At 67.6% G+C, this 20,709-nt stretch overlaps 5 protein-coding genes across 5 annotated transcripts; 3 read left to right on the forward strand and 2 right to left on the reverse strand.

Annotated features, from left to right (window-relative positions):
• Positions 1-1,772: 1,772 nt before the first annotated feature.
• FA09DRAFT_334098 (kinase-like protein) lies at positions 1,773-4,959 on the forward strand (the record flags this gene model as incomplete). Its single annotated transcript, XM_025743715.1, has 7 exons — positions 1,773-1,805; positions 1,859-1,966; positions 2,035-2,157; positions 2,213-2,857; positions 2,915-3,051; positions 4,447-4,450; positions 4,792-4,959. The coding sequence occupies 7 exons, from the start codon at positions 1,773-1,775 to the stop codon at positions 4,957-4,959; spliced, it is 1,218 nt and encodes a 405-aa protein (XP_025598740.1).
• Positions 4,960-6,654: 1,695 nt separating this feature from the next.
• Positions 6,655-8,338, reverse strand: FA09DRAFT_329518 (CDC73-domain-containing protein). The gene is made up of 4 exons (XM_025742210.1): positions 7,850-8,338; positions 7,037-7,660; positions 6,899-6,975; positions 6,655-6,839 (listed from the first exon to the last, which is right to left on the reverse strand). The coding sequence occupies exons 1-4, from the start codon at positions 8,292-8,294 to the stop codon at positions 6,717-6,719; spliced, it is 1,269 nt and encodes a 422-aa protein (XP_025598741.1). The 5' UTR covers positions 8,295-8,338; the 3' UTR covers positions 6,655-6,716.
• Positions 8,339-8,739: 401 nt separating this feature from the next.
• Positions 8,740-13,747, forward strand: FA09DRAFT_329519 (hypothetical protein). Its single transcript, XM_025742211.1, has 6 exons — positions 8,740-10,692; positions 10,749-12,881; positions 12,942-13,009; positions 13,070-13,134; positions 13,190-13,385; positions 13,449-13,747. Exons 1-6 carry the CDS (start codon positions 8,971-8,973, stop codon positions 13,483-13,485), a joined length of 4,221 nt encoding a protein of 1,406 aa, XP_025598742.1. The 5' UTR covers positions 8,740-8,970; the 3' UTR covers positions 13,486-13,747.
• Positions 13,748-17,111: 3,364 nt separating this feature from the next.
• FA09DRAFT_329521 (hypothetical protein) lies at positions 17,112-20,008 on the forward strand. The gene is made up of 3 exons (XM_025742212.1): positions 17,112-17,708; positions 17,761-18,083; positions 18,139-20,008. Exons 1-3 carry the CDS (start codon positions 17,123-17,125, stop codon positions 19,885-19,887), a joined length of 2,658 nt encoding a protein of 885 aa, XP_025598743.1. The 5' UTR covers positions 17,112-17,122; the 3' UTR covers positions 19,888-20,008.
• A 59-nt stretch (positions 20,009-20,067) lies between these two features.
• Positions 20,068-20,274, reverse strand: FA09DRAFT_338330 (hypothetical protein; the record flags this gene model as incomplete). The annotated part of the gene is made up of 2 exons (XM_025744090.1): positions 20,068-20,139; positions 20,197-20,274. The coding sequence occupies 2 exons, from the start codon at positions 20,272-20,274 to the stop codon at positions 20,068-20,070; spliced, it is 150 nt and encodes a 49-aa protein (XP_025598744.1).
• Positions 20,275-20,709: the final 435 nt, after the last annotated feature.

Here is a 20,709-nt window from a genome sequence, read left to right on the forward strand (position 1 = left end):
AAAAGAGATGCGGATTACGGACAGTCCTGCAGCTGCTGAGAGCGTCTACACGGATTACGGACAGTCCTGCAGCTGCTGAGAGCGTCTACACGAGCATGGTAGAGAGAAGAGGCCGCAGCAGCTCGCTCGCTGTCACGGCTCACGACAAGTGTAGTCGCGAGAGCGCACTTTCTGGCGGAAGAAGCGGTCTCGAGTCTGCGCTGACGGCCTGCAGGCTCAGCCGCACCTCTCTCAGCTTCTAGCCCTCACGGCTAGGCGATCCGGCAGCGAGCGGAGCGCTGACGTCGCCAAGCCCTTATATGGCCAGGAGCGTGCCGAGCGAGGCCGAGCGTGCGCCGCTGCACGTGGGCGCATGGGATGTCTCGCTGCGCCCTCGGCAGGGGTGCATGCCTGGGAGCATAGCTCGACGACGAGCGGCGCCGCTCACACTCGCGGAGCGGGCAGCTGCGTCGCATTCAGCGCAGCAGCTGCAGAGGGGATGCAAAAGCGAGGAGGAGAGATGGCTCAACGCTGGCCTTAGCGCTTGCCTCGGCCGGCCGGCGGTGGTCGCCGAGGGCGTGCGGCCGCGTGCCTGACGCTGCCCCTCGGCGCTCCCACGCTGCCCGCCCGCTGCGCCCGCTGCGCCTCCTCACGACACCCATCGGGCTCATCGCTCCATGCCCGCGATGTGGCTGCTCCTTCTCCGCGCTCCTAGGCCGCCTCATCAGCGCAGCTCTGTGCGGAAATAGCAGGCGCACGTGCTGCCGCAGCACTCGCATCGGCTCGTCCAGCTCGAAGCAGCGGAACGCAGGCTCCCATTTAGAGGCACAAAGGAGCAGCTGGGCCGGCCTGCGCTTTGTTCGAGGCATGCGTGCCTCCTCCCTCTTCCTGCCAGCACCGCAGGAAGAGGGAGGAGGCGAGCGGTGCGCTCCTCCTCCGACGCCGCCATTGCCACCTCGCGGCGACGCATGCAGGGTGCGTGCGGCAGCGGCGTGCTCGGCGGCCGCCCCGCCGCAGCGCCGACGCCACGCCACGGCTCGGGCACGGCAGCAGCACAGGTGCAGCAGCAGCAGCAGCGGACGCTCGTGCCGCCGTGCCGCACCGCACCGCGCGCCGCCGCCGCACCGCGGCCGCCAGCCAGATGCAGCCACGCGCCGCCGCCTCGCCGTGCCGCGCGACGGTACCTCAACAGCGGGAGCATCACGCAGCACCGCCGCTCGCTTCTCCTCCTCCTTTGTCTCTCGCACCCACCCATTCCTTCCTCCTTGTTCCCGCCACACAGGCGCAGCAGCCAAGCGCTCGCTTCTCCTGCCGTGGCGCCGTGCCTGCTCCTGTCCGTCGCGCAGCTTCCTTTGTCGCACCGGCCGTCTGACATCCGCGGCAACGCGCGCACGGCATCGCGCCTCTCGCTCGTGCCCCGCTCTCGCGCGTCGGTGCGCGTGCCTGCCCGCTCCTCCTCTCTCGCCCAGCGCCGCTCTCTCTCTTCTACCTCTCTACATCCATCCTCGCGCTTCCAGCCGCCACGCTGCCGCCTCTCAGAGCCGCACTCTCTGCGCCCCTCTCGCAACAGCAGCAGCGACGCCCAGGCGCTAGCTGGCGCCCGCCATCTCCTCCGCCGCAGCGCTCTTGCCCCGCGTAGCGGCCGCTCTCGTGCCGCCTGCGCTGCAGCTCTCTGCGCGAACTGTACGCCAGCATTGAGACTCGTGCTCTTGCTACACGTCTGGTACGCGACTGCGCTCTCGCCGCACGCAACCCTGTAGTGCAGCGGCCGGGCCGTCGGGCACTCTCGCACGATGGGTGCCATCTGCTCCTGCTGCAAGGCCGAGGTGAGTGCCGCCGGCTGGCTGCCCGGCGCATCCTCCTGAAGCTGGCCCCACAGGTGGTAGACTTTGATGGGCCCGTGGATCTCTACCACTTCTACCTGCTGCGCGCCGTCGGCAAGGGCGCGTTCGGCAAGGTGCGCGTCGTGCAGCACAAGCAGACCAAGGTGCGTCACGTAGCATCGCAGCGGGGGCGTGCAGGCTTGCGGCATGCTGATGCGCTGCTTGATGGCAGAATCTTTATGCGCTCAAGTACATCAACAAGGCCAAGTGCGTCAAGATGCGGGCAGTCAGCAACATCATCCAGGAGCGGCGTCTGCTAGAGGAGATGGAGAGCCCGTTCATCTGCAACCTGCGCGTGAGTGTCGCGTGGAGTAGAATGAGTCAAGCAGCGCTGAGGCCGCTGCCCGCAGTACGCATTCCAGGACGACGAGAACATGTTCATGGTGCTCGACCTGATGCTCGGCGGCGACCTGCGCTTCCACCTCGACCGCGCCGGCAACATGAAGGAGGACGTGGTGCGCTTCTACGTGGCCGAGCTGGCGCTGGGCCTCGACTACCTGCACAAGCTGCAGATCGTGCATCGCGACCTCAAGCCGGACAATGTGCTGCTCGACGAGAAGGGCCATGCGCATCTGACCGACTTCAATATCGCCGTGCACTTCAGCCCCAAGCGACCTCTTAGCAGCGTGGCGGGCAGCATGGCGTACATGGCGCCCGAGGTGCTCGCCAAGCGCGGCTACCTCTCCACCGTCGACTGGTGGTCGCTCGGCGTGACGGCGTACGAGCTGCTCTTCGGTCGCCGGCCCTTCCGCGGCAAGACGAACAGCGCCCTCACCCACTCCATCCTCCACGACCGCTGCCCGTTCCCGGAGAACGTGGACAGCATCGTCTCGCGCGAGGGCATGAGTGCCATCCGTGCGCTGCTGGAGCGCGACACAAGGAAGCGCCTCGGCTGCAAGAATGGCATCGAGGACTTCAAGCGGCACCCGTGGTTCGACGGACTGGACTGGGGCGCCATTGAGAGGAAGGAGGCGGTGCCGCCCTTCGAGCCAGATGTGAGTCGCATCTGCCGCTGAGCCGCGTTGAAGGCCTGGCCACTGACTCGCCTCTAGTCAAAACGCGCCAACTTCGACGCCACGCACGAGCTCGAGGAGCTGCTGCTGGAGGACAACCCACTCAAGGCCAAGAAGCGCGACGAGAAGCGCGAGGCGTCGTCGCTGAGTCCCGAGCTGCGCCTGATGGAAGAGCAGTGAGTGCAGGCTGGTGTGTGCGCCTGTGCGGCGACTCGGCTGACTCCTGCCTGCCAGCTTCTTGCCGTTTGACCACGTCAAGCAAACGCGTCGCTCCTACTTCCGACAGACACGGCGACGCGAGGTGCCCGAGCGCGAGACGGACACGCAGAGCAACTCCAACGACAGCGTGGCCTTCACGCTGGCGGACCAGCCGCTGGCCGAGATGGGTCCGCAGGGCGCAGCCGGCGGCTCCGGGCCCATGCCGCCCCTCACGCGAGGCGGCAGCACCAGTGCACGCTCGAGCTTCAACCAGCCTGACCGGCCAGGCGTCGCCGGCTCTTCATCAGCTGCTGGCGGTGCAGGCAGCGATGCCGAAAAGCACGCGCTGCAGCACAATGGCTTCCTCGCCGCGCGCGATGCTCACTCGGAGTACGCTCGTGCCACGCTGCAACAGAAGGGCAGCAATCGCGACCTCTACGCCGCCGCCAACGCTGCGTCGCCTGCGCCACACACGGCGGGCTCGAGCTCGCGCATGTCTCCGACCGGCGGCGCCCGCCACGACGACGACGCTGCGTACCCGCTCGAGGTCATGAACGAAAAGCGCGCCAGCGATGGAGCGTATGCTTCATAGCGCATTGCAGCACTGCCTCTCTCGTCCGTCGAGGCCTCAGCGCAGGCTCACTATTACTTCCTGCTGCGCTCGAGGACCCGCCGCTGCGCATCGTCGGCTCGGCACTCGCAGGAGCGCACCGCCGCATCTGCCACCCGCTCGCGCTCTCTCTTTACTACTATTGGTCCAACTTCTCTTCCCCGTCACGAAGCCCACTTCCACCACCTTTCTGGCGCAAGGCACGCCGCGCATCACTCTCATTTTGCACGACCTTCCGCGCATCACGTCCCTCTCCATACCCACTGCGCTGCGCGCCTCGCGTCTTGTTCCAGCCACACACACGGTCATCGCCATCGAAGGGGCCTGTCGAATCTCATTTACATTCGCTCACTCTCTATCAGCTCTAGCTAGTCGGCACTGCCTTCCTGCGAGCCAGACTTGGCGCCGCCGAGGCGGAGGCCGCGCCATTCTGGTTGCCTGAGGACGAGCTCCACGCCTGCGCCGCATCGGCGAGGTCGGCGCCGTTGCTCCTCGGCGACACGTCTGCCGCGAACAGCTGTCTGGTCTGCGTCGCCGTCGTAGCGCCAAACGTCTCGCTGCTGTGGCTCTTCGGACTGAGCGCCGCCGCTGCGGCACTAGTGCCCACGAGCGGCGGCCCTCCGGCCATGACGTACGCGGCGTGCATCGAGAGGATGCTCTGCCGGTACGTCCACTGCTCGGAGAAGTAGCGGTCGATCTCGTCGGCGCGAGCGGCGCGGTGCGAGGTGTGCGCTCGATAGAGCATCGCCACTGTGCCGAGCAGGACTGTGGGTGGCTGACGGTCAGCCGAGCCTGTGCAAGCGGCAGGAAAGGCAATTACGCACTGAGGATGATGGCCAGCCCGATCAGGCCGAATGCCCAGCTGGGCAGCCGGTTCGGCGCCTCCGGAGGCAGGTCGCATGTATGCCGGCTGTTGCAGTTGTACTGCGTTTCGTTCCGCATCAGCCTCGGCACCAGCATGAAGGAGGACGCGCTCAGCTCTCACCTCTAGGCACTCGCGGTCCGCGGCACATGCCTCTCCGAAGCCCTTCTCAGGCACGCATGTGCCCGTCGTCTCGTCGCAGAAGAGCTTGTCGAGGCAGTCATCACGGCTGAGCGACGGTTTCAGCTGTGCGCTGCTGCGCTCGATCTGGTCAACGCACCTGACTGTCTCGCCGACTTCCTTGCCCGCAATGTCGTAGCCGAGGTACTGCGTGTGGTCAAGCGTGCAGGTTCCGCCTGCCGGCACAGCGCCGAGCACACATGTGCCGGCAAGGCAGAGAGGCTTGGGCGCTGACCACACCGTCGCTGGTGCCGGCCACGATGCGTTGGGCGTGCTGCTTGCCGGTGAAGAGCTGCCGAGTGCAGAGGGCGGCAGCTCGAGCTGCCGTCGCGAGTTGGTGCTTGCAGAGCAGGCGTCTAGACGGGGGCTGTGTCAGTAAGCCGACAGCGTGCTGTGGCCAGCACGCTCACCGTCACGGTTCAACGGACACGCCTGGCCGAGAGGAATGAGCGGACGACAGGCCGACTCCTCATCGGGGCAGAACTGCAGCAGTGTCAGCACGTAGAGCTCGCGTCTCCATCCGCGACGCCACGACGCACCATGCCTGCGCCACAGAGAGGCGGCAGCTGAGCAGTAGGCACGCCTCGATAGCCGAACGGATACTCGTCGCGCCGGCATCCCTTGGGACGGCACACACCCACCGTCGCAGCTGGTGCCGCAGCCGCGACACCCGGCGTGGTAGTGGGCCGTGCAGGAGCCTTCTGCGAGGCCGTTGCGGCGCGAGGATATAGCACGACACTGTGGTGGGCTGGACCCCGCCCACGTCGAGCTGGAGGCGCAGCGGCCACGACGACGCGGCGCCGCTGCGCCTGCAGTGCCGTCGGGTCGGAAAGCAGCCGGCGCTCCCATGCGTCGTCTGCACCCGAAGCATACTCATCATCGCCTTCGTCGCCCTCGTCTGAAGCAGAGCTCTGCCCCTGAGTGTCGCTCTGTCGCGATGAAGTGTCGACGAGCGCGCCGGCAGGTCCAGGCGGCGCTGGCGCCACGGCTGCCGGATCAGTCGTGTTTGTGGCGCTAGGCGTGGGCGCAGAGGGCACGTCGTTGGCGCCGAAGGACGAGTCGCACCACATCGTTGGCCCACAGTCAGAGCGGAAGCGATGTGAGAGCGCATCGAGAACACTGCGGCGTGGATCGCACGCCTGCGAGGCGGTAGGCGAGGGCGCAGCTGCCGAGGCTCCAGCATCATCGGGCAGCGAGAGGGGAGGTGCCGAGGACGATGACGCCGCTATCGGCGCAGAGAGCGGCGCAGAGAGCGGCGCTGAAAGTATCGGTGCTGACGCAGCTGCCGGTGCCGCTGCCGACACGGGCGTCACGGTCTGTGCATGCGCCAGCTGTGCGGCTGCGAGGAGCCCGAGGAGAGGAGCGAGACGCATGGCTGCGTGCCGCGTGCGAAGCCTGGACGCGAGTGATAGAGAGGAGAGGTGGTGGTGAGCAGGACTTCAGACGTCAGCTGTGCACCGAGCTCACCTCTCATGCTGCCAGTGCTGAGCCTGCCGAGGATTTGCTGGCAGGTGGGCTTGCAGCGGTGGAAGTTGACGGCGAGGGATGCGCGCGTGGTTGCGAGCCGTTGGCGCCGGCATGTGCGCGTGCGAGGGCCGTTGAGCATGGCGCGCGCCGCTGCTGCTGCTGCAAGCTCATGCTTCGCTCCACACACTCGCACTTGCGATGCCGAGCAAATTGAGATCGATGCGCAGGATGAATGTCGTTGCGCAGTAAGCCTCAGCGGGAAGGAACGGCCCAGACAAAGCTCTGTGTGGAGGGCCTCACGGCAGCGTTGGGGTCGCGAGGAGCGTGGAAAGCACGTCGGGCACGCGCTTCAGGCCCAGGACTGCCTTGCGCTCGTCGCTCGCATCACGAGACGAGGACCTCTGCGCTTCATGGACTGGCTCGCACGAACACTCCGCAGCTGCATAGCGGGCGCACAGCCAAGTGGAACGCTACTCTCCGCGCGGCAAGTCCCAGAGTCGCTGCTAGATTATGCTTTGCATTCGCTACCGCGCCTCAACTGCACCGCGCGGCGCCAGGTCCGGCTTGTTGCGTGCCACCCACGCATCGAGGCTGCGCCAGAAGTGCGCCACGAGCTGCTTGTCTGTATGCCGCTTCGTGCGGTCCACCTGGAAGAGCGGGAAGTCGTCAGCAGAAGCAGAGAGGGCGGCTCAAAAAGCCGACTCACAGCCAGCTCCGTGACGTTCCAGTCGCGCACGCTCGGCGCTCTTGCGTCGTTTGCCCATCGCACGTACACGCCCATCACTGTCGCAGCGAGGAAGAATCAGCGATGCTGATAGGGCGATGCGAGCACTACACAACTTACCATGCCTGAAGAGCTCGCGCGGCTCGCTCCACTTGTAGCCCTTGAACTGCCACGTCTGACCGCTCGTGAACACCGCCACGACACGCTCCCACGGATCCGCTCCTCCTGCGCCAAGGCGAGCAAGCGCCTCCGTCGAGTCAACGACCAGGAAGCGTTGCCGCAGTCCGTTCGGCAGGCCAGGTCGTTCCAGCGACAGCATCGTCTCGCCGCTGGAGCCGCTGCTGCGCGGCATGTACACGCCGCCGCCCAGCAAAGCAGAGAGGTTGGAGAGACCCAGCAGTGCCGTCGGTGCGTTGCTGAGCACGATGATCGGATCGCCACGCCGCCGCTTCGGCTGGCCTGCTGCCGGTGCTGCTGCGGCGCGAGAAGCAGGCGCAGACTGGGCCCCGCCAGTAGTAGCGCCACGCAGCAGAGGTGCGAGCGCCTTGTGTGCAGAGGCGAAGTCGGCGGTAGCACCCGTCGCTGCTCGTGGTCCGCGCAAGGCATGCGACCGCGTTCGCAGCACCACCTCGACGTTCTGCGTGCGCAGGCGCTTCACGAAGGCAGCATCGGCGGGAGATGGCACATAGGCGCGCTTAGGCGCAGCTGCTGCCTGAGCGGCAGGTGCTGTGCTGCTGCTGGGAGCTGAGGCAGAAAGCGTGTCAGCTTGAAGCGCAACAGATGCGGCGCGGCTCGCGCTCGACCAGACGGAGAGCGTAGTCATGATGGCACGGCAAAAAGCAAGACTCGCTCGTCATGAGCAGGGAGCGAGCTCCTGCAGTGCTCCTGCAGGCCCCCTGCGTCCGATTCGCTCGACGTGCCGGCTCTGCTCACCTTCCAGGCGCCGCTGCAGCTCCGCCTCGCTTAGCTCCATCTCGCCCTCCTGCTCGAGCGCTCTCAGCACGCGCGGGCGCTCAAGGGCGTTCAAGTGGCGACCGGCCATGCCCTCCGTGCGGTTCGCCGCCAGCAGGTAGGCAGCATAGCTCTCGTCGCGCGAGAGGCTGGCAAAGACGAGGTCGTCGAGCGCGTAGAAGTGCTGCGGCGCCGTGCTGGGCGTGGCATTGTCGGGCGCACTGGGCCGCACGAGACGCGTGGCCGTGCTGCGAGGAAAGAGATGCCCGGAGAGCTGCAGATGCGTCGCCTTGGCTGACTCGACGGAGACGCCGGACGCATCGCTCCAGCAGCCGGTACTGAGCGGCAGCGAGGCACGCAGCGTGGAGAGCGCATCGGGCAGCGAGGAGGCCGCACCGGCAGCGGGCGCCGCGGATGTGCTGGCCATGGCTGGGCAGCGAGGAGAGGGCGAGGTCGGGCTGGTGTGCGAGGTGTTGTGGAGCAAGGAGTGAAGCGAGATGGCTGCTCGCCAGCGCGCGAAGGTCGCACGGCCAGCAGCGCCATCATGCATCTCCACGCCGCGCGACCTGCGAGAGCGACGGGGCACCTCACCGCACCTCACAGCGTGTCTCGCCCTCGCTTCACCGCTCATCCATCGCGAGCTGCAGACGATCTCGACGCAGCTGCTAGATTCATCAGCTGGCACAGGGTGCAGCTTGGCGCTCTCGCCGCTTCCGGAGAGGGAGATGAGAGGGGCAGCAAGGAGGCCCAAGCCCGGCCGCCGGCAGCGGCCAGGGGCGCAAGCGCGGCTCGGCGCACGGCGCGCGGCCGCGCGGCGCGTCACAGCACGCTCTCACGGCGTGCGCCTCGCAGCACAGCAACAGCAAGCACCGCCGACGAGCGCCCTCTCACGCATCGTCATTGCGCCCATCACTCCAGCACGGACACCCGTGCTGCGCATCCAGCTCCGCCGTCTCTCACCTCCTCCTCCTCCTCCACCACCACCACCGAGACGCAGCCGCGCACCCTCGACCCGGCCCACTGCGGCGCGCGCCCTTACCCCGCCTCGTCCCATGTGCCGCTCGCTGCGCGCGCCGCTCTGAGCGCAGCCCCGCACATCCAGCATGGCCGACGCAGCGCCGCCCGTCGCCGCTGGGCCGTCGCTCATGCGCCGCCGCAGCAGCAGCTTCGACCTCACGGCGCCCGCCGACGACGAGGCGCCGAGCGGCATGGCCGCACCGCGCGTCACGCGCCCCTCGCGCGGCTCTCGCCTCGGCGCACAGATGGGCCGCTCCGTCTCGGGCGAGAGCAGCACGAAGCCGGCGCAGCCGACCGTGGTCGAGGAGCCGGCTCGCAAGCGTGGTGCTGTGGCTGCCATGGCGGCGCGATGGGGCGCCGCAGCCGGCAGTGGCAGCGCCGCCGCACTAGCACCTGCTGCCTCGTCCGGTGCGCCCTCCTCACAGCCGGCTGGCGCCGCGCCAAGTCGCTCAACGCTCGGCCAGGCATTTGGTCTTGCGTCTTCAGCCACTCCATACGAGTCGCCGAGCGCCGTAGTCGCAGCCGGAGAACCCTCAATAACGACACCGCCGCGCCGACTGACGCGCAGCGGCTCGCACAGCGACCTGCTCGGCTCGCTCTCCCAGACTTCCTCACCCACGCGCGCCGCTGCAGACGAGTCCGCCGGGCTGAGCTCGGCATCAAGTGCTGCGACGCCTACTTCTGCCTCTTCGCCTGGCGTCGCTGTGGCTGGCCGACTGCAGCGGCTGCCGTACTCGCGCCGGGATTCGTTCCTGCCTGCATCCTCGGCTACGCCTGCCGCCGGAGCTGCTGCTGCAGGGCGCTCGTGGGACATGTCGGCGCCTGACTCGTCAGATGTCGTTCTCTCGGCTGTCCCGCCACACGCTCGACCAACGCTGCTGGCGCGCACCAGCTCTCCGAATCTCGGCGACGTGCGGCGCGCGGCTTCGGGCGGCGCGACGTCTCCGCGCGGACGTGAGGAGCTCGCAGCACAGCTGCAGCAGCCGGCGCATACTGTGCAGCCGCGCAGACCCTCTGGGGTGCAGCACCGCGAGCTACTGCTGCCTTCGCTCGCCGGCTCGTCGGCTGGAGCCTCGACATCGCGTACCCTTGGCGCTGCACCTCTGCGCGAGAGGGAGCAGGACTCGCAGGAGAGCGGCGAGACGGCAGCAGCTGCGGCTGCAGTGGCATACAGGCAGCAGCAGCAGGCATACAGGCGGGAGCAAGAGGCGAGCAGAGTGGCGATGCAGCAGGCAGCCAGCTCATCGAGCTCCTCGCCGCCGATTACGCGGGAGCGGGAGTGGGAGCGTGAGGCCGACAGACGAAGAGATAGAGGAGAGAATGGCCAGGATGCGCGCTCGCATCAGGCCATGCCGAGTCTTGGCGGCTCGAGCGAGAGCGGCAGCACTGGCAGCGCTGCACACGGCATGGGCCTAACGGCTCTGCGCGCTGGCAGCGGCTCTGCTCAGGCTCAGCAGAGTGCAACGCGATCAACGAGCAGAGGCAATCACGCCTCGCCGTCGCCGCGGCCCGGACAGATGTCAGACGCTGCCATCTTGGAGCTCGGCGCCGTGCCTGGCGCGCCATCCGCTGCGGGTCCACTGCAGCCCGGCGTGCCGCTGAGCAGCAAGAACGTCCTCACGATTGCGCTGCAGAAGGCACAGAGCGCCGTGCTGCTCGACAGCGCCAACAATGTGCCTGAGGCCATTGCCGCGTACAAGCAGGCTGTGCGCCTGCTGCAGGAGGTCATGGAGCGCATCGCGCCGAGGAACTCGCAGCGGCGCACGAAGGTGACGCGCGAGGAGGAGCGGCGAAGGCTCAAAGTCATTGTGAGTCTAGCGACTTGGGTGGTGCCGCTGTGCTATCGCTGACCAGGCGCGCTCAGCACGATACGTACGCCGATCGCATCCGGCTGCTCGCGCTCATCTACTCGCCAGAGTCGGATCTCTCGAGCGAGGGCTCGGAAAACGCAGAGCACGCCGATCGCACGCCGCGGCGCTCGGCCGTGCAGCACTGGCCTGCTACCGAGGCTGGGCCGTCGGAGCACGGCAGTCCGTCAATGGCGAATGCGCGGCAAGGCGGCGCATTCGGTGGCGCGCCATCGCCTGCGCTCAGCAACGGCTTGGCGCTTGCTGCGCGGCAACGAGGGCGCGAAGAGAGCGCTGCAGCGGCCGTTGCTGCCTTCTCAAGCAATGCGCGCACAGCACCGACGCCAGCTATCTCGATACAGCGCGAGCGCGAGCCGGATCCGCGCTCGCCGGTGGGGCGCGACGAGATGCTGCTCGAAGCCAGTGCTCCGACGCGGCACGAGCATGGGCGCTCCGACTCGGAGGGCTCGTTTAGATCTGCCAACGGCGCCTCGTCGAGTCAGAGCTCAGGCCTGCGGTTGCCAGAGCCAGCGCGGCATGCAGTACTGCAGCGGTCACTGGGCATCGATGAGGAGGTGCGCACGCCCGCGACGCCGTACTTCGACATCGACCCCAATCTCGTCTCGCACGATGCCGCGACGCCTCGGCCGGACGAAGCGCAGTTGCAGCGCGACACAGCGCCGCCTACGCGCAGCGTGCCGCCAGTGCCTCGTGTGCAAAGCTCTCGAGCGGCCGGCTCTCGAGCTGTTGGCTCGCTGTCTCACATTCCCTCGCCGCTCGGGATTGAGACGGAAGTCGAAGACGCGCAAAGAATGGAGAGGAGACCAAGCAGCGAGGGCGGTGCTCCGCCAAAGCCCGCCGGCGCTGACGAGTCGCAGCGTCCAGCTGTGGTGTCGCTGCCACCGCCGCCGCCACAGCCGCGCCAGTCGGAGGACATGCTGCGGCTGCAGTCGTCGTCGTCCTCCAACTCTTCGTCCTCAGCACGCGCACGTGCGGCTACAGTGGGTCGCGAGGCATCGCCTGAGCATCGCCTTCTCGTCAGTCCGACAGTGAGCGCAGGGACGATTAGCCAGCGGCGCAAGAACGTGGGTGGCCCAGGCGGCGACGGCTCTCTCAGCCTGCCTATGCCGACCATGGGCGGTCTGTCGTCGGCCGAGCCTAGTCCGCTTGCCACGCCTACAATGGAAGCAGCGGACCTGCCGCACATGCCGCAGCGGCGACAGCGCGGCGACACGGACAGCACGAGTGGAGACAGCAGTCTGGGACGCAAGCGAGCGCTCTCGCAGCCCGGCAACCGCCGGCCGGCCATGCCGCCAGGCTTCATGCCGCCGCACGCTGCAGAATCTTCGCCGCCGCCCGCAGTGCCACGCATCACGCGCAAGGCGTCCATGCCTGCCACTTCGCCCACGCTGCCGTCGGCTCCAGGCGGCCCAGCGCCGTCTTTGAGGATCGCTCCGCCGAGCCACACCGACAGCAGCATGACAGTCCGCGCAGAGTCCTCCTTCCTGCACACGCTCTCCTCGTCGCCGGGCTATCACTCGCTCGATCCGCCATCTTCGCCGATCTCCGCACTGCATCCGAGCGCCGCGAACAGCAGCATCGGTGGGCATGGCGGCGACTCTCGCACGCCGAGCTTTGCTACGCTGTTCCCGACTGGCCTGCCTTCTGCGGCAGTGGTGCCGTCGGCCGTCTCTTTCAACTCGGCAAACAAGGTGCTCGTGCTGCCGTGGCTCGGCGTCGGCGGTGGCCCGGCCGAGACGTCGGTCATGCCAGCCGTGCCCGCTGCTCCGGCACTGCGGCCTTTCCACCTCATGCGCCAGCTGCATCTCAGCATCGTGCGTGGCGCCTTCATCTCGCGGCGCCTCTACGTGCCGAAGGAGCTGTGGGTGCAGCCGGGTGCCGGCGCCAAGCTGCAGGCCATCGAGGCCAAGGTGCGCATGCTCGATGTCGTCGCTGGCGCCATCGACGCGCTGGAGCAGGCTGGACACGCGCTGCTCAACCCGCCGCCGGGCCAGCCGGGACTGGGCATCGCGCATGCGGCGCGCTTTGCGAAGCAGCTCGAGGACTTTGATGCGGTGCTCGTCGAGGTGCAGAACTCGCTCGCCCGCAAGCTCGGCTTCCTCGAGACGGTCGCCGGCAAGAAGGCGAATGTGAGTAGAGGCATACAGTCAACTCCTTTCTGGCGTGCGACTGACACTCGTCGCCATCAGACGTCGCTCGGCGCCTTTGGCTCGAAGCTCACGCGCTCGCTCGATCGCATGACCAATGGCTCCAAGCAGTGAGTCGCGGCGCACGGCTGAAGTGTGCGCGCAGGACTGACGCTTTCCGCTTTTCGCAGCTCGGACTCGCCGGCGTCGTACATCGAGGCACTGGCGCGGCTGTTCAGCCGATCTCAGATCCTTGGTGCGTGCAGAGCCTCGCCAGGCTGGTGTGCTGTGGCTGATCCTCGCATGCACAGGCACGCACCTCCAAGCTCTGCTGCACTCCCGGCAGCCGCCAGGCGCCTCGGCGCCATCGGCAGGCGTCGAGACGTACGCGGCGCTGCCGCACGAGCTGCGTGCCGTCGTCGAGACGAAGCTGCGCCGCTGCGCCGACTTCTTCGCCAACGTCGTGCTGCGCATCGTCGTGCGCGACCTGCACGTGCTGCTCGAGAAGTGAGTGTGGCAGGCAGATCGAAGGCGCATGCTGGACTGCACACTGACGCTCCGTGTCTGCAGATCCGCCAAGCGAGCACACGCCGCCTTCATCGACTGAGAGCGAAGCACTGCGCATCCTGGACACCCGCCGACCTCGCTGCTCTGCATCTCCGCTTCGCGCTCCTTGCGTGCCCTATCTACCAAGATTCTCCTGGTGCCCCACATGCCTTTGTCGCTCCTGTCCGGCAACGCAGCGTGCACATGCCGCGCGCCGATTGTATTTCTCACCTAGCCTTCACGCCCAGTCGGCCGCTCTGCCTTTCTCTCGTAATCCTCACTCCTGGCGGCCGCACACTCCGGAGGCGTTCGCTAGACAACATGCATTGGCGGCGGAACGGGAAGGCGGTGCGATGCGATCTGACAGAGTTTCAGGGCTGGCGCGCGCAGGGGTCAAAGGCCGGGTCGTCGGTGACGTGTCGAGAAGGTAGTGCGGTCGAGAAGGTGGTCGGGACGGTGACGGTGCGGAAGTCGCAGGCGAGAGCCACGCTCCTGCGCACGCTGCAGCCTCTCGGAGGCCCCTTGGGACGCGCTCGGGGCGCGCCACGCGGGCCAAGCCGACGGCCGCGCTGCTGCGCGATGCGCTCAGTAGCTCATGAGGCGCAGCGGGATCTCGACGTCGGGCTTCATCGGCGAGGTGAAGCGGCCGTTGTCGCAGGAGACGCGGATGAAGATCAGGGCGTGGTAGTTGATGCTGAGCGCGGACGGGAGCGCAGGCACGTCGGAGGGCGTCAGCGTCGAGACAGGGGCGGCTTCGCGTGCCGGCACTCACAAGTCACGACCAAGCACCACGTCAGGAGTGCCTGCACGTCCGGTGAGACCCTGTGCGATCGACACCATGGCGTCGAGCGTGATCGACGGGCCGATGCTGCTGCCCGCGTGTGTGATGCCGCGCGGGAACTCGAGGCGCAGGCGGTCCTTGCGGACATTCACCCTGCTCTTCTTCATGTCGGTGCGCAGCTCGCTCTCGAGCTGCGCCGTGGCGATGGAGTGCGGCTCGCGCGGGTCGAAGAAGATCTTGAGGTTGCGCTGACCGATCGTGTGTGCGGTACAGCTGGAGAGCAGGTCGTGCAGACGCCACTCGTTGGAGATGCGGTCGTCCCACCAGCGTCCGATGATGGACAGGTGGTCGCTCGGACGATTGGCCGGGTGCATCGAGTTGCGGTCGTTGCTTGCGAGGAGTGCCTGGTGGCGCTCCATGGCCTCGCGACGGTCGACTTCCTCTCGACGCTCAGCGACCGCTCCGCGCGGCGTCACTTCGCCACGGGGCGCGAGTGCGCGGCGTTCCTGTGCCTCACGGCGCTCGACGGCCTCGCGACGTTCCAGCTCCTCGCGGCGGTCAATTTCCTTGCGACGCTCCGCGGCCTCACGACGATCGGCGTCCTCCTGCACCGCCTTAGCAGCCTTGGCAGTGCAGCGCTCGTTGTAGCTGTGGCGAAGGCCGGCCTCGCGGCGTTCGGCTGCCTCGGAGATGCGGTCCATGCGCTCTTGGATCGTCTCGACGCGCTCGGGCGGGTGTTCGCCTTCCTCGAGCGACGTTGTCTCGTAGCGCAGGCGCTTGCGGCCCTCGATCGGGGGGCCGTCACGCTCCTCCAGGCGCGCCGAGAGGGGGCGCTTGACGGCCTGTGCGCCCGATGCGTCCGTCGTTGGCGGGCCGAACGAGTTCTCCGCCTTGCGCGGGTGGCGCTCGGCGCTTGGAGAGACGTCCGAGCGGAGGCTGAGGCCCGAGTCGTCGTGCGGGTCGTGGTCTGCGCGCTTGTGTACGTCGCGCTCGACGCGCATCGTCTGCCTGTCGTTGCTGGCGTGCATGCGCATGCCATTCGTCGTCGCCTTCGTCTGCGCTGCTTCGCGTCCAGCAGCGCTCTTGGTCTTGTGCTCCTCCTCGGTGATAGCCGCGCGTCCCGCAGCACTTCTGAGCTTCTGCTCCTCGTTGGCGGCGTTGGCAGCCTTGCTGACGCGCTCGATCTGCTCGATCTGCTCGAACATCTTCGTGCGCTTCTTTGCCTCGGCGTCCGTCTCGTCTTGACGTTTGGTGAGCGATCTGATCTGCTTCTGCATCGCCTCAAACGCGCGCATCATCTGGTCGTTGCGCGTCGCGAGCTCGCCGTTGACCGCGTCGAGCGAGGCGTTGCGCTGGTCCAGGGCCGCATTGCGTTCGTCAAGGGCCCTGTTGCGCGCGTCTAGCGTTGCGTTGCGCGCTTCGAGATCCTGCGAGAGACGCAGCAGCTCCTCGTTCTGGCGCTGTACGGGATCGACGAAGCCGGGCGGCAGCGAAGGCGAGGTGGGCATCGTCGAGAGCTTGCTGACCAGCGCACCTTGATTCGCCGTCAGCTGCGCAAGCTCGGTGCCGAGGCGAGCCAGCTCGTGTGCCGTGCCGGCCGAGTTGGCGGCGGCATCCTGCTGCAGCTGGAGCAGGGCGATGCGCATCTGCAGCGCCGCATTCTCGACCTTGCTCAGACGCTCCTTGTTGCGCATGTAGCCCTGCTGCTGGCGCTCCTTGAGCACGGCCAGCTGCGAAGCCAAGTCTCCTCCGGCGCCATTGGCTGCCTCACTTCCCTCGAGCATGAGCGACTCGCGGCGGGCGCCCGGTGCCGCCGCTGCGTCGACGTCGGGCGAGCTGCCGCGCTGCGTCAGGGCCGGACGCGGCGGCAGGCTGGCAGGGACAGGGCTGCTGTCGGGGAGTTCGGTGAAGCGCTCCGTCGTGGGCGAGGGTTGGGCCGAGTTGCTGTTGTTGCTGCCGTTCGCGCGCTCGCCGAAGATGCTGGCACAGAAGGCGGACGCCGAGCTGCCGGCGGGCTGCGACGCCGGACGGCCGTGCGCCGGGACGTTGGCTTGCGAGAGCATGTCGCGTAGGATCTGCGGCACGCTGACCTGCTGTGCGGGCATGGGGGAGGGACGGCGGTTGGGATGGTGGTGGAGGGAGGAGGGCGGGTGTGGCGAGCTGCGCACAGGCGCATCCTCAGCTCGAGGCGGCTCTCCAGCAGGATGAGGCACGCTCTACAAAGCGAGCTAGCAGCTCAATCAAATGAAGCGACACGACTAGAGGACGGACGGCGGCAGGCGGGCAGTGTGAGGTGGGTGCTGCGGCAGACAAAGGGCAGTCGCAGGCGGCCGGCCAGCACGGCCAAACGAGGCAGGCAAGTGCTCGATTGGGAGCGGACGCGCCCCTGACGCTCTCACGGCACCGCCGCTGCGAGTAAGAGTCGCGCGTGCCGTTGCCTTGTAACGCCGTGCAGCGCAGAGCACGACTGCCGAGCCGCTCCGCCGATGATGAGCCTTTCAGCTCGGGCCGCTCTCCGCAGCGCTGGCGGCCGACGAGGGAGAGGCCATCGAGAACAAAGAGGGGCCCAAGCGCGCACTAGAGTCTGAGTCTCAGCCCGCCTCGCAGGACACCTGCTCCCGCCGAGCCGCGCGCGTGAGGACAAAGGGAGCGCGGGGCCCAAGCGCGCGTCTGCCTTGTCCTCGTCGCAGCTCGAGCTGCGCTGTCAAGCGTGGTGTGGAGGGTCTCGCTCTTGTCCGTGGCAGTGGTCGCCTCGCTCTAGCTGCTGCGACCCGCTTGGGCTGCGTAGGGTCTTCGCAGCCCGCGGCCGGCGCTGGCTTTTGTCGGGCGGCGAGGTTCTCACGCCTGCGCGTCAGGGTGTTGGACTCGCCCGCTGCTGCGCCTCCACTTCTCCGACCGCGCCACCACCCTCTCCCGCATGCCGCGCCCCGAGCGCACCCCTCTCCGCACTTCTCTCGAGGCCGCAGCATCGCACATGCAACAGCCTCTCACAGCGCATGCGCTGGCTCGCCTCGGCGGCGCTTCGGCCTCCTCTGGCGCCGTCGAGGCCTACGTGGCCTCACAGGCGCAGCAGCACTTCGCCGCTGCGCCGCCGCGACTTTCGATGCCTGCTCAGCCGGCACCGCACGACCGCGCCGCCTTTACGGGCACGCCACGGCCTGAGAAGGAGCCGCCGGCACTGAGACCTGCGCTGGTGCCGCGACAGCCGGTCGCCCGGCACGATGGCGCCATCACGGACTCGGCAGTGCCGGAGAAGAGCAAGAGCGTCGGACGGGCAAGGTCGATGCGCGCTAGAGACGAGGACCGTGCGTCGCGGCCAGTGGCCGAGCCGTCCAGCGGAGCAGCAGAGAAACGGACGATCGAACAGGCAGGGCATCGCTCCGACAAGAGGGCAGCTACTGCTGATCGTACACGGCCGAACGTCGCAGCACCGGCCTTGCCAGCTAACGAGGCTCGTGGGCTGCCGGAGGGCTACTGGGCAGACGAAGCAGCCGTAGCAGCACGTGAGCGCTTCTGGCTTTCCTACTTCAGCACGAGCTCATTATCTCCTTGCAGGGCTTGAGGCGCGAAAGCTCGAGCGTCGCGATCGCAAGGCGCAGCGCAATGGCATTCAGCCAGCGGAGGCCACACCAAAGACAGCAGCAAGAGTAGTAGACCGCAGTGCCCCGCACGCCACGCTGCTACGCCGGGCCAGTCGGCAGTCGAGCAAGTCGCGAGGACGCGCAGAAGATGCTGAAGAGGAGGAGCTACCAGAGAGGGGCAAGGGCCGAAAGCGAGGCACGACCACGGCGGAGGAGACGCGCTCGAAGCGGCTGAAGAAGCAGACGGCGAAGATCTCGCTGTTGCCGAGCACGCGAAGCGGCAGTAGCCGGCTGACGGTACGTCGAGCTCACACGTCTCTTGCTGCATCTTGCTGACTCCGTATGGCTCCAGAACGCACCGGCCCGCGAGCCCCTACTTGGCCTCTTCAACCACGGCGCCGCCTCCGGCCCGACGATGCGCGGACCACGCGGCACGCGCAGCACGCCGACGGACCTGATGTTCCGCGAGCGTCCGTTCCTGCAAGGCAAGACGGCAGGCGGCAGCGGCCGTACGAAGCGGCGCTTGATCCATGCTGAAGATGATGCCGAGGCATCGGAGGCGAGCGTGGACGATACGAGGGAGAAGAGCAAGAGGCGCAAGGCGCTCCCGCCTGCGGACGAACGCCAAGCCGCCGAGCGACTCGAGCCTCAAGAAGCGACGGGCAGCGTTGATTCCGATGCAAGCGAGGCGCATTCGGCGCACTCGCTTGCGCAGCGGCGGCGAGACAAGTCGAGCAAGGACGCGCTCGAGGCGGGCCCTGGCGCAACATCGGCCTCCGACCCGTCTGCGCAACTGCAAGACGAGGACGACGCACGCTTGCTGCTCTTCCATCAACGCCAGCGCGAGGTGCAAACGTCGCCTGAATGGCGCTCCGCGACGTATGCGCAGCGCCAGCGTCCCGCGTCACCAGTCCGGCCTTATCGGCCAATCATCGACAGCAGAGCCGCTTCGCGATCGACTGCCTCGCCTGAGCCGCCGGCGCGTGCGGCACGCGCCTCGCTGCAGCGCTCCAGCACTGCTCCGGAAGCACAGCCTGCATCTTCGTCGTGCGCTCCGCTGCGCCATCTGCACCCGCTCGAGCGTGCCGTCGAGCATTCCGTGCCCGAGACTCGCGGCGGCGGCCTCATGGCGTTCGGACCGGGCGCAGCCGTGCCCTCGAATGCCTGGCGGGCACCGCACCGGCTAGCGGAGCTGCACCGCGGCGGTACCTCCGGCGAGCAAGATCTGGCAGCGTTGCCACGGCCGCGAGGTGCGCCGCCGCAGCCGCTCGAGCACCTGGGCTTGGCGCTCGAGACTTCCTCTGAGCCTGGCGGCATCGAGACACGCCGAGCCGAGCCGCGTCTGCACCGCAGCAGCTCGTTTGAGGCTCTGCTGCGCGCGTGCGAACGCGGCGAGCTCTCACCAGAGCCCCAAGTACGAGCTTCTGTGCCGCCAAACGAGGCGCTTGCCTGGCCACCGCGAGCGCCGCAACCATTCCAGCGACCAGAGCTGCGCGCTGTCTCGCCACACGCATGTCCAGAGCAAGACGAGCTCTGCGAGCAGGTGCTAGTGCAGCTCGAAGAAGCGAATGCCTTCGACTGGGACGCCGAAAGCGTCGCAGGCGCTCGCATGCCTGCCCGACAGTCGCATCATCTCGAGCAAGAGACTCGGCACGAGCACGAGCCCGAGTTCGAGCAAGAGCCAGAGCATCGCTACCTTCTTCCACACCTTCCCGTGCTAGCGGCCGTGCCGCAGCCGCTCTCGAGCGCTGCAGACCCGCTCGACTTCCTGACCGGGCCCGGCCATCCCAGCACGCCGCCCACATCGCACCGCGCCTTCTCCTACGCTTTCGACGCGCCACGTCTCACGCCGTACCAGCACGCACGTGTGCTGCAGACTGCCGCATCTGCAGCGCAGAGCTTCAGCAGCGCCGAAGATCCGCTCGCTGCCTGCTCTGCTCTGCCGTCGCCGGCGGCGGAGCCAGACTCGGAGATGCAGCAGGAGCGCGAGGACGAGCTGTGGCAGCCGCGCTGGCTCAGGCCTGAGCCGAAGAAGCGCTCGAGCCACGCAACGCCAAGCAGGAAGCAGATGCAGGGCTTCTGGAAGCCGCGGGCGCTCTAGGCCATCTCGAGACGCCTCCGTCCCTCTCGCCTCGCCTTCTCTCATGTACTCACATTCTCCATTTCGCTTCTTCTCTTCACGTCGCGTGTCACCTGAGATACCAATCGATCACATTCTCGACCCCTTCCCTCTCTTGAGACCCATCCCGTCGCCGAATCCACCCGTCCAACTCCTGCAGCCTCAGCTGCGGGTGCCTGCGATCTTGGCGGCCGACTGCGGCGAGGCGGTCCGCTTGGCGTTGACCGTGATGAGCTGAGCAGAGCACGATGATCAGCTGCTGCCCACACTTCAAGCGCCTATCGAGCTCACGTGGTAGACGACGATGAGCACCATCGTGAGGCTGCCGAGCCAGTTGGCCAGCGCCGAGAGGGTGACGTCGGAGATCATGCTGGGCGAAGGCTGCGAGATGCGCCAGGGAGGAGGAGCGGAGAGGCTAGCGGCTCGAAGTCTACGCGGCGCAGACAGGCAGACCAGCTGCGCGTGAGCGAGGGGCACGGGTGCAGCGCTTTGGAGCGTTGCGCGGGCGTCTAGTGGGCGAGGTGGCGGTGAGAAGGAGGAGCTCGAGAGGCGCCCGTGCACGGACGCACGCCAGGCATCAGATCACGTGCGAGCGCCTCGTGGGAACTCAGCAGCAGACGCGTCGAGGCGAGGGACGCGTTAATGGACGCGTCGGCTTGCTCTCGCAGCGAGACTGCTCCCGTGCCCGCCACCGCCGGCCAGCGAGAAGGCGGGCGGCGCGGCGTGTGCATCTGCCACGGTCGAGGTCGGCTCTCGCCTGCCCGTGCGAGCTCGGCGTCGAGCCTAGGTGCAGCTGCACGCACC

The sequence above is a fragment of the Tilletiopsis washingtonensis genome, assembly GCF_003144115.1.
Source record: "Tilletiopsis washingtonensis strain MCA 4186 unplaced genomic scaffold FA09scaffold_9, whole genome shotgun sequence".
In the NCBI taxonomy this organism is placed as follows: domain Eukaryota; kingdom Fungi; phylum Basidiomycota; class Exobasidiomycetes; order Entylomatales; genus Tilletiopsis; species Tilletiopsis washingtonensis.

Excerpts from the sequence above, each read along its gene's own strand:
- FA09DRAFT_329518 (XM_025742210.1), bottom strand. The coding sequence starts at position 8,294 with ATGGCCAGCACATCCGCGGCGCCCGCTGCCGGTGCGGCCTCCTCGCTG. Across the intron at positions 6,976-7,036 it reads GCGCGAGCTCTTCAGGCATG|TGATGGGCGTGTACGTGCGA; the intron begins GTAAGTTGTGTA and ends TCGCTGCGACAG. Across the intron at positions 6,840-6,898 it reads GGAACGTCACGGAGCTGGCT|GTGGACCGCACGAAGCGGCA; the intron begins GTGAGTCGGCTT and ends CCGCTCTTCCAG.
- FA09DRAFT_329519 (XM_025742211.1), top strand. The coding sequence starts at position 8,971 with ATGGCCGACGCAGCGCCGCCCGTCGCCGCTGGGCCGTCGCTCATGCGC. Across the intron at positions 12,882-12,941 it reads TCGCCGGCAAGAAGGCGAAT|ACGTCGCTCGGCGCCTTTGG; the intron begins GTGAGTAGAGGC and ends CGTCGCCATCAG. Across the intron at positions 13,135-13,189 it reads CAGCCGATCTCAGATCCTTG|GCACGCACCTCCAAGCTCTG; the intron begins GTGCGTGCAGAG and ends TCGCATGCACAG.
- FA09DRAFT_329521 (XM_025742212.1), top strand. The coding sequence starts at position 17,123 with ATGCCGCGCCCCGAGCGCACCCCTCTCCGCACTTCTCTCGAGGCCGCA. Across the intron at positions 17,709-17,760 it reads CGAAGCAGCCGTAGCAGCAC|GGCTTGAGGCGCGAAAGCTC; the intron begins GTGAGCGCTTCT and ends ATCTCCTTGCAG. Across the intron at positions 18,084-18,138 it reads GCGGCAGTAGCCGGCTGACG|AACGCACCGGCCCGCGAGCC; the intron begins GTACGTCGAGCT and ends GTATGGCTCCAG.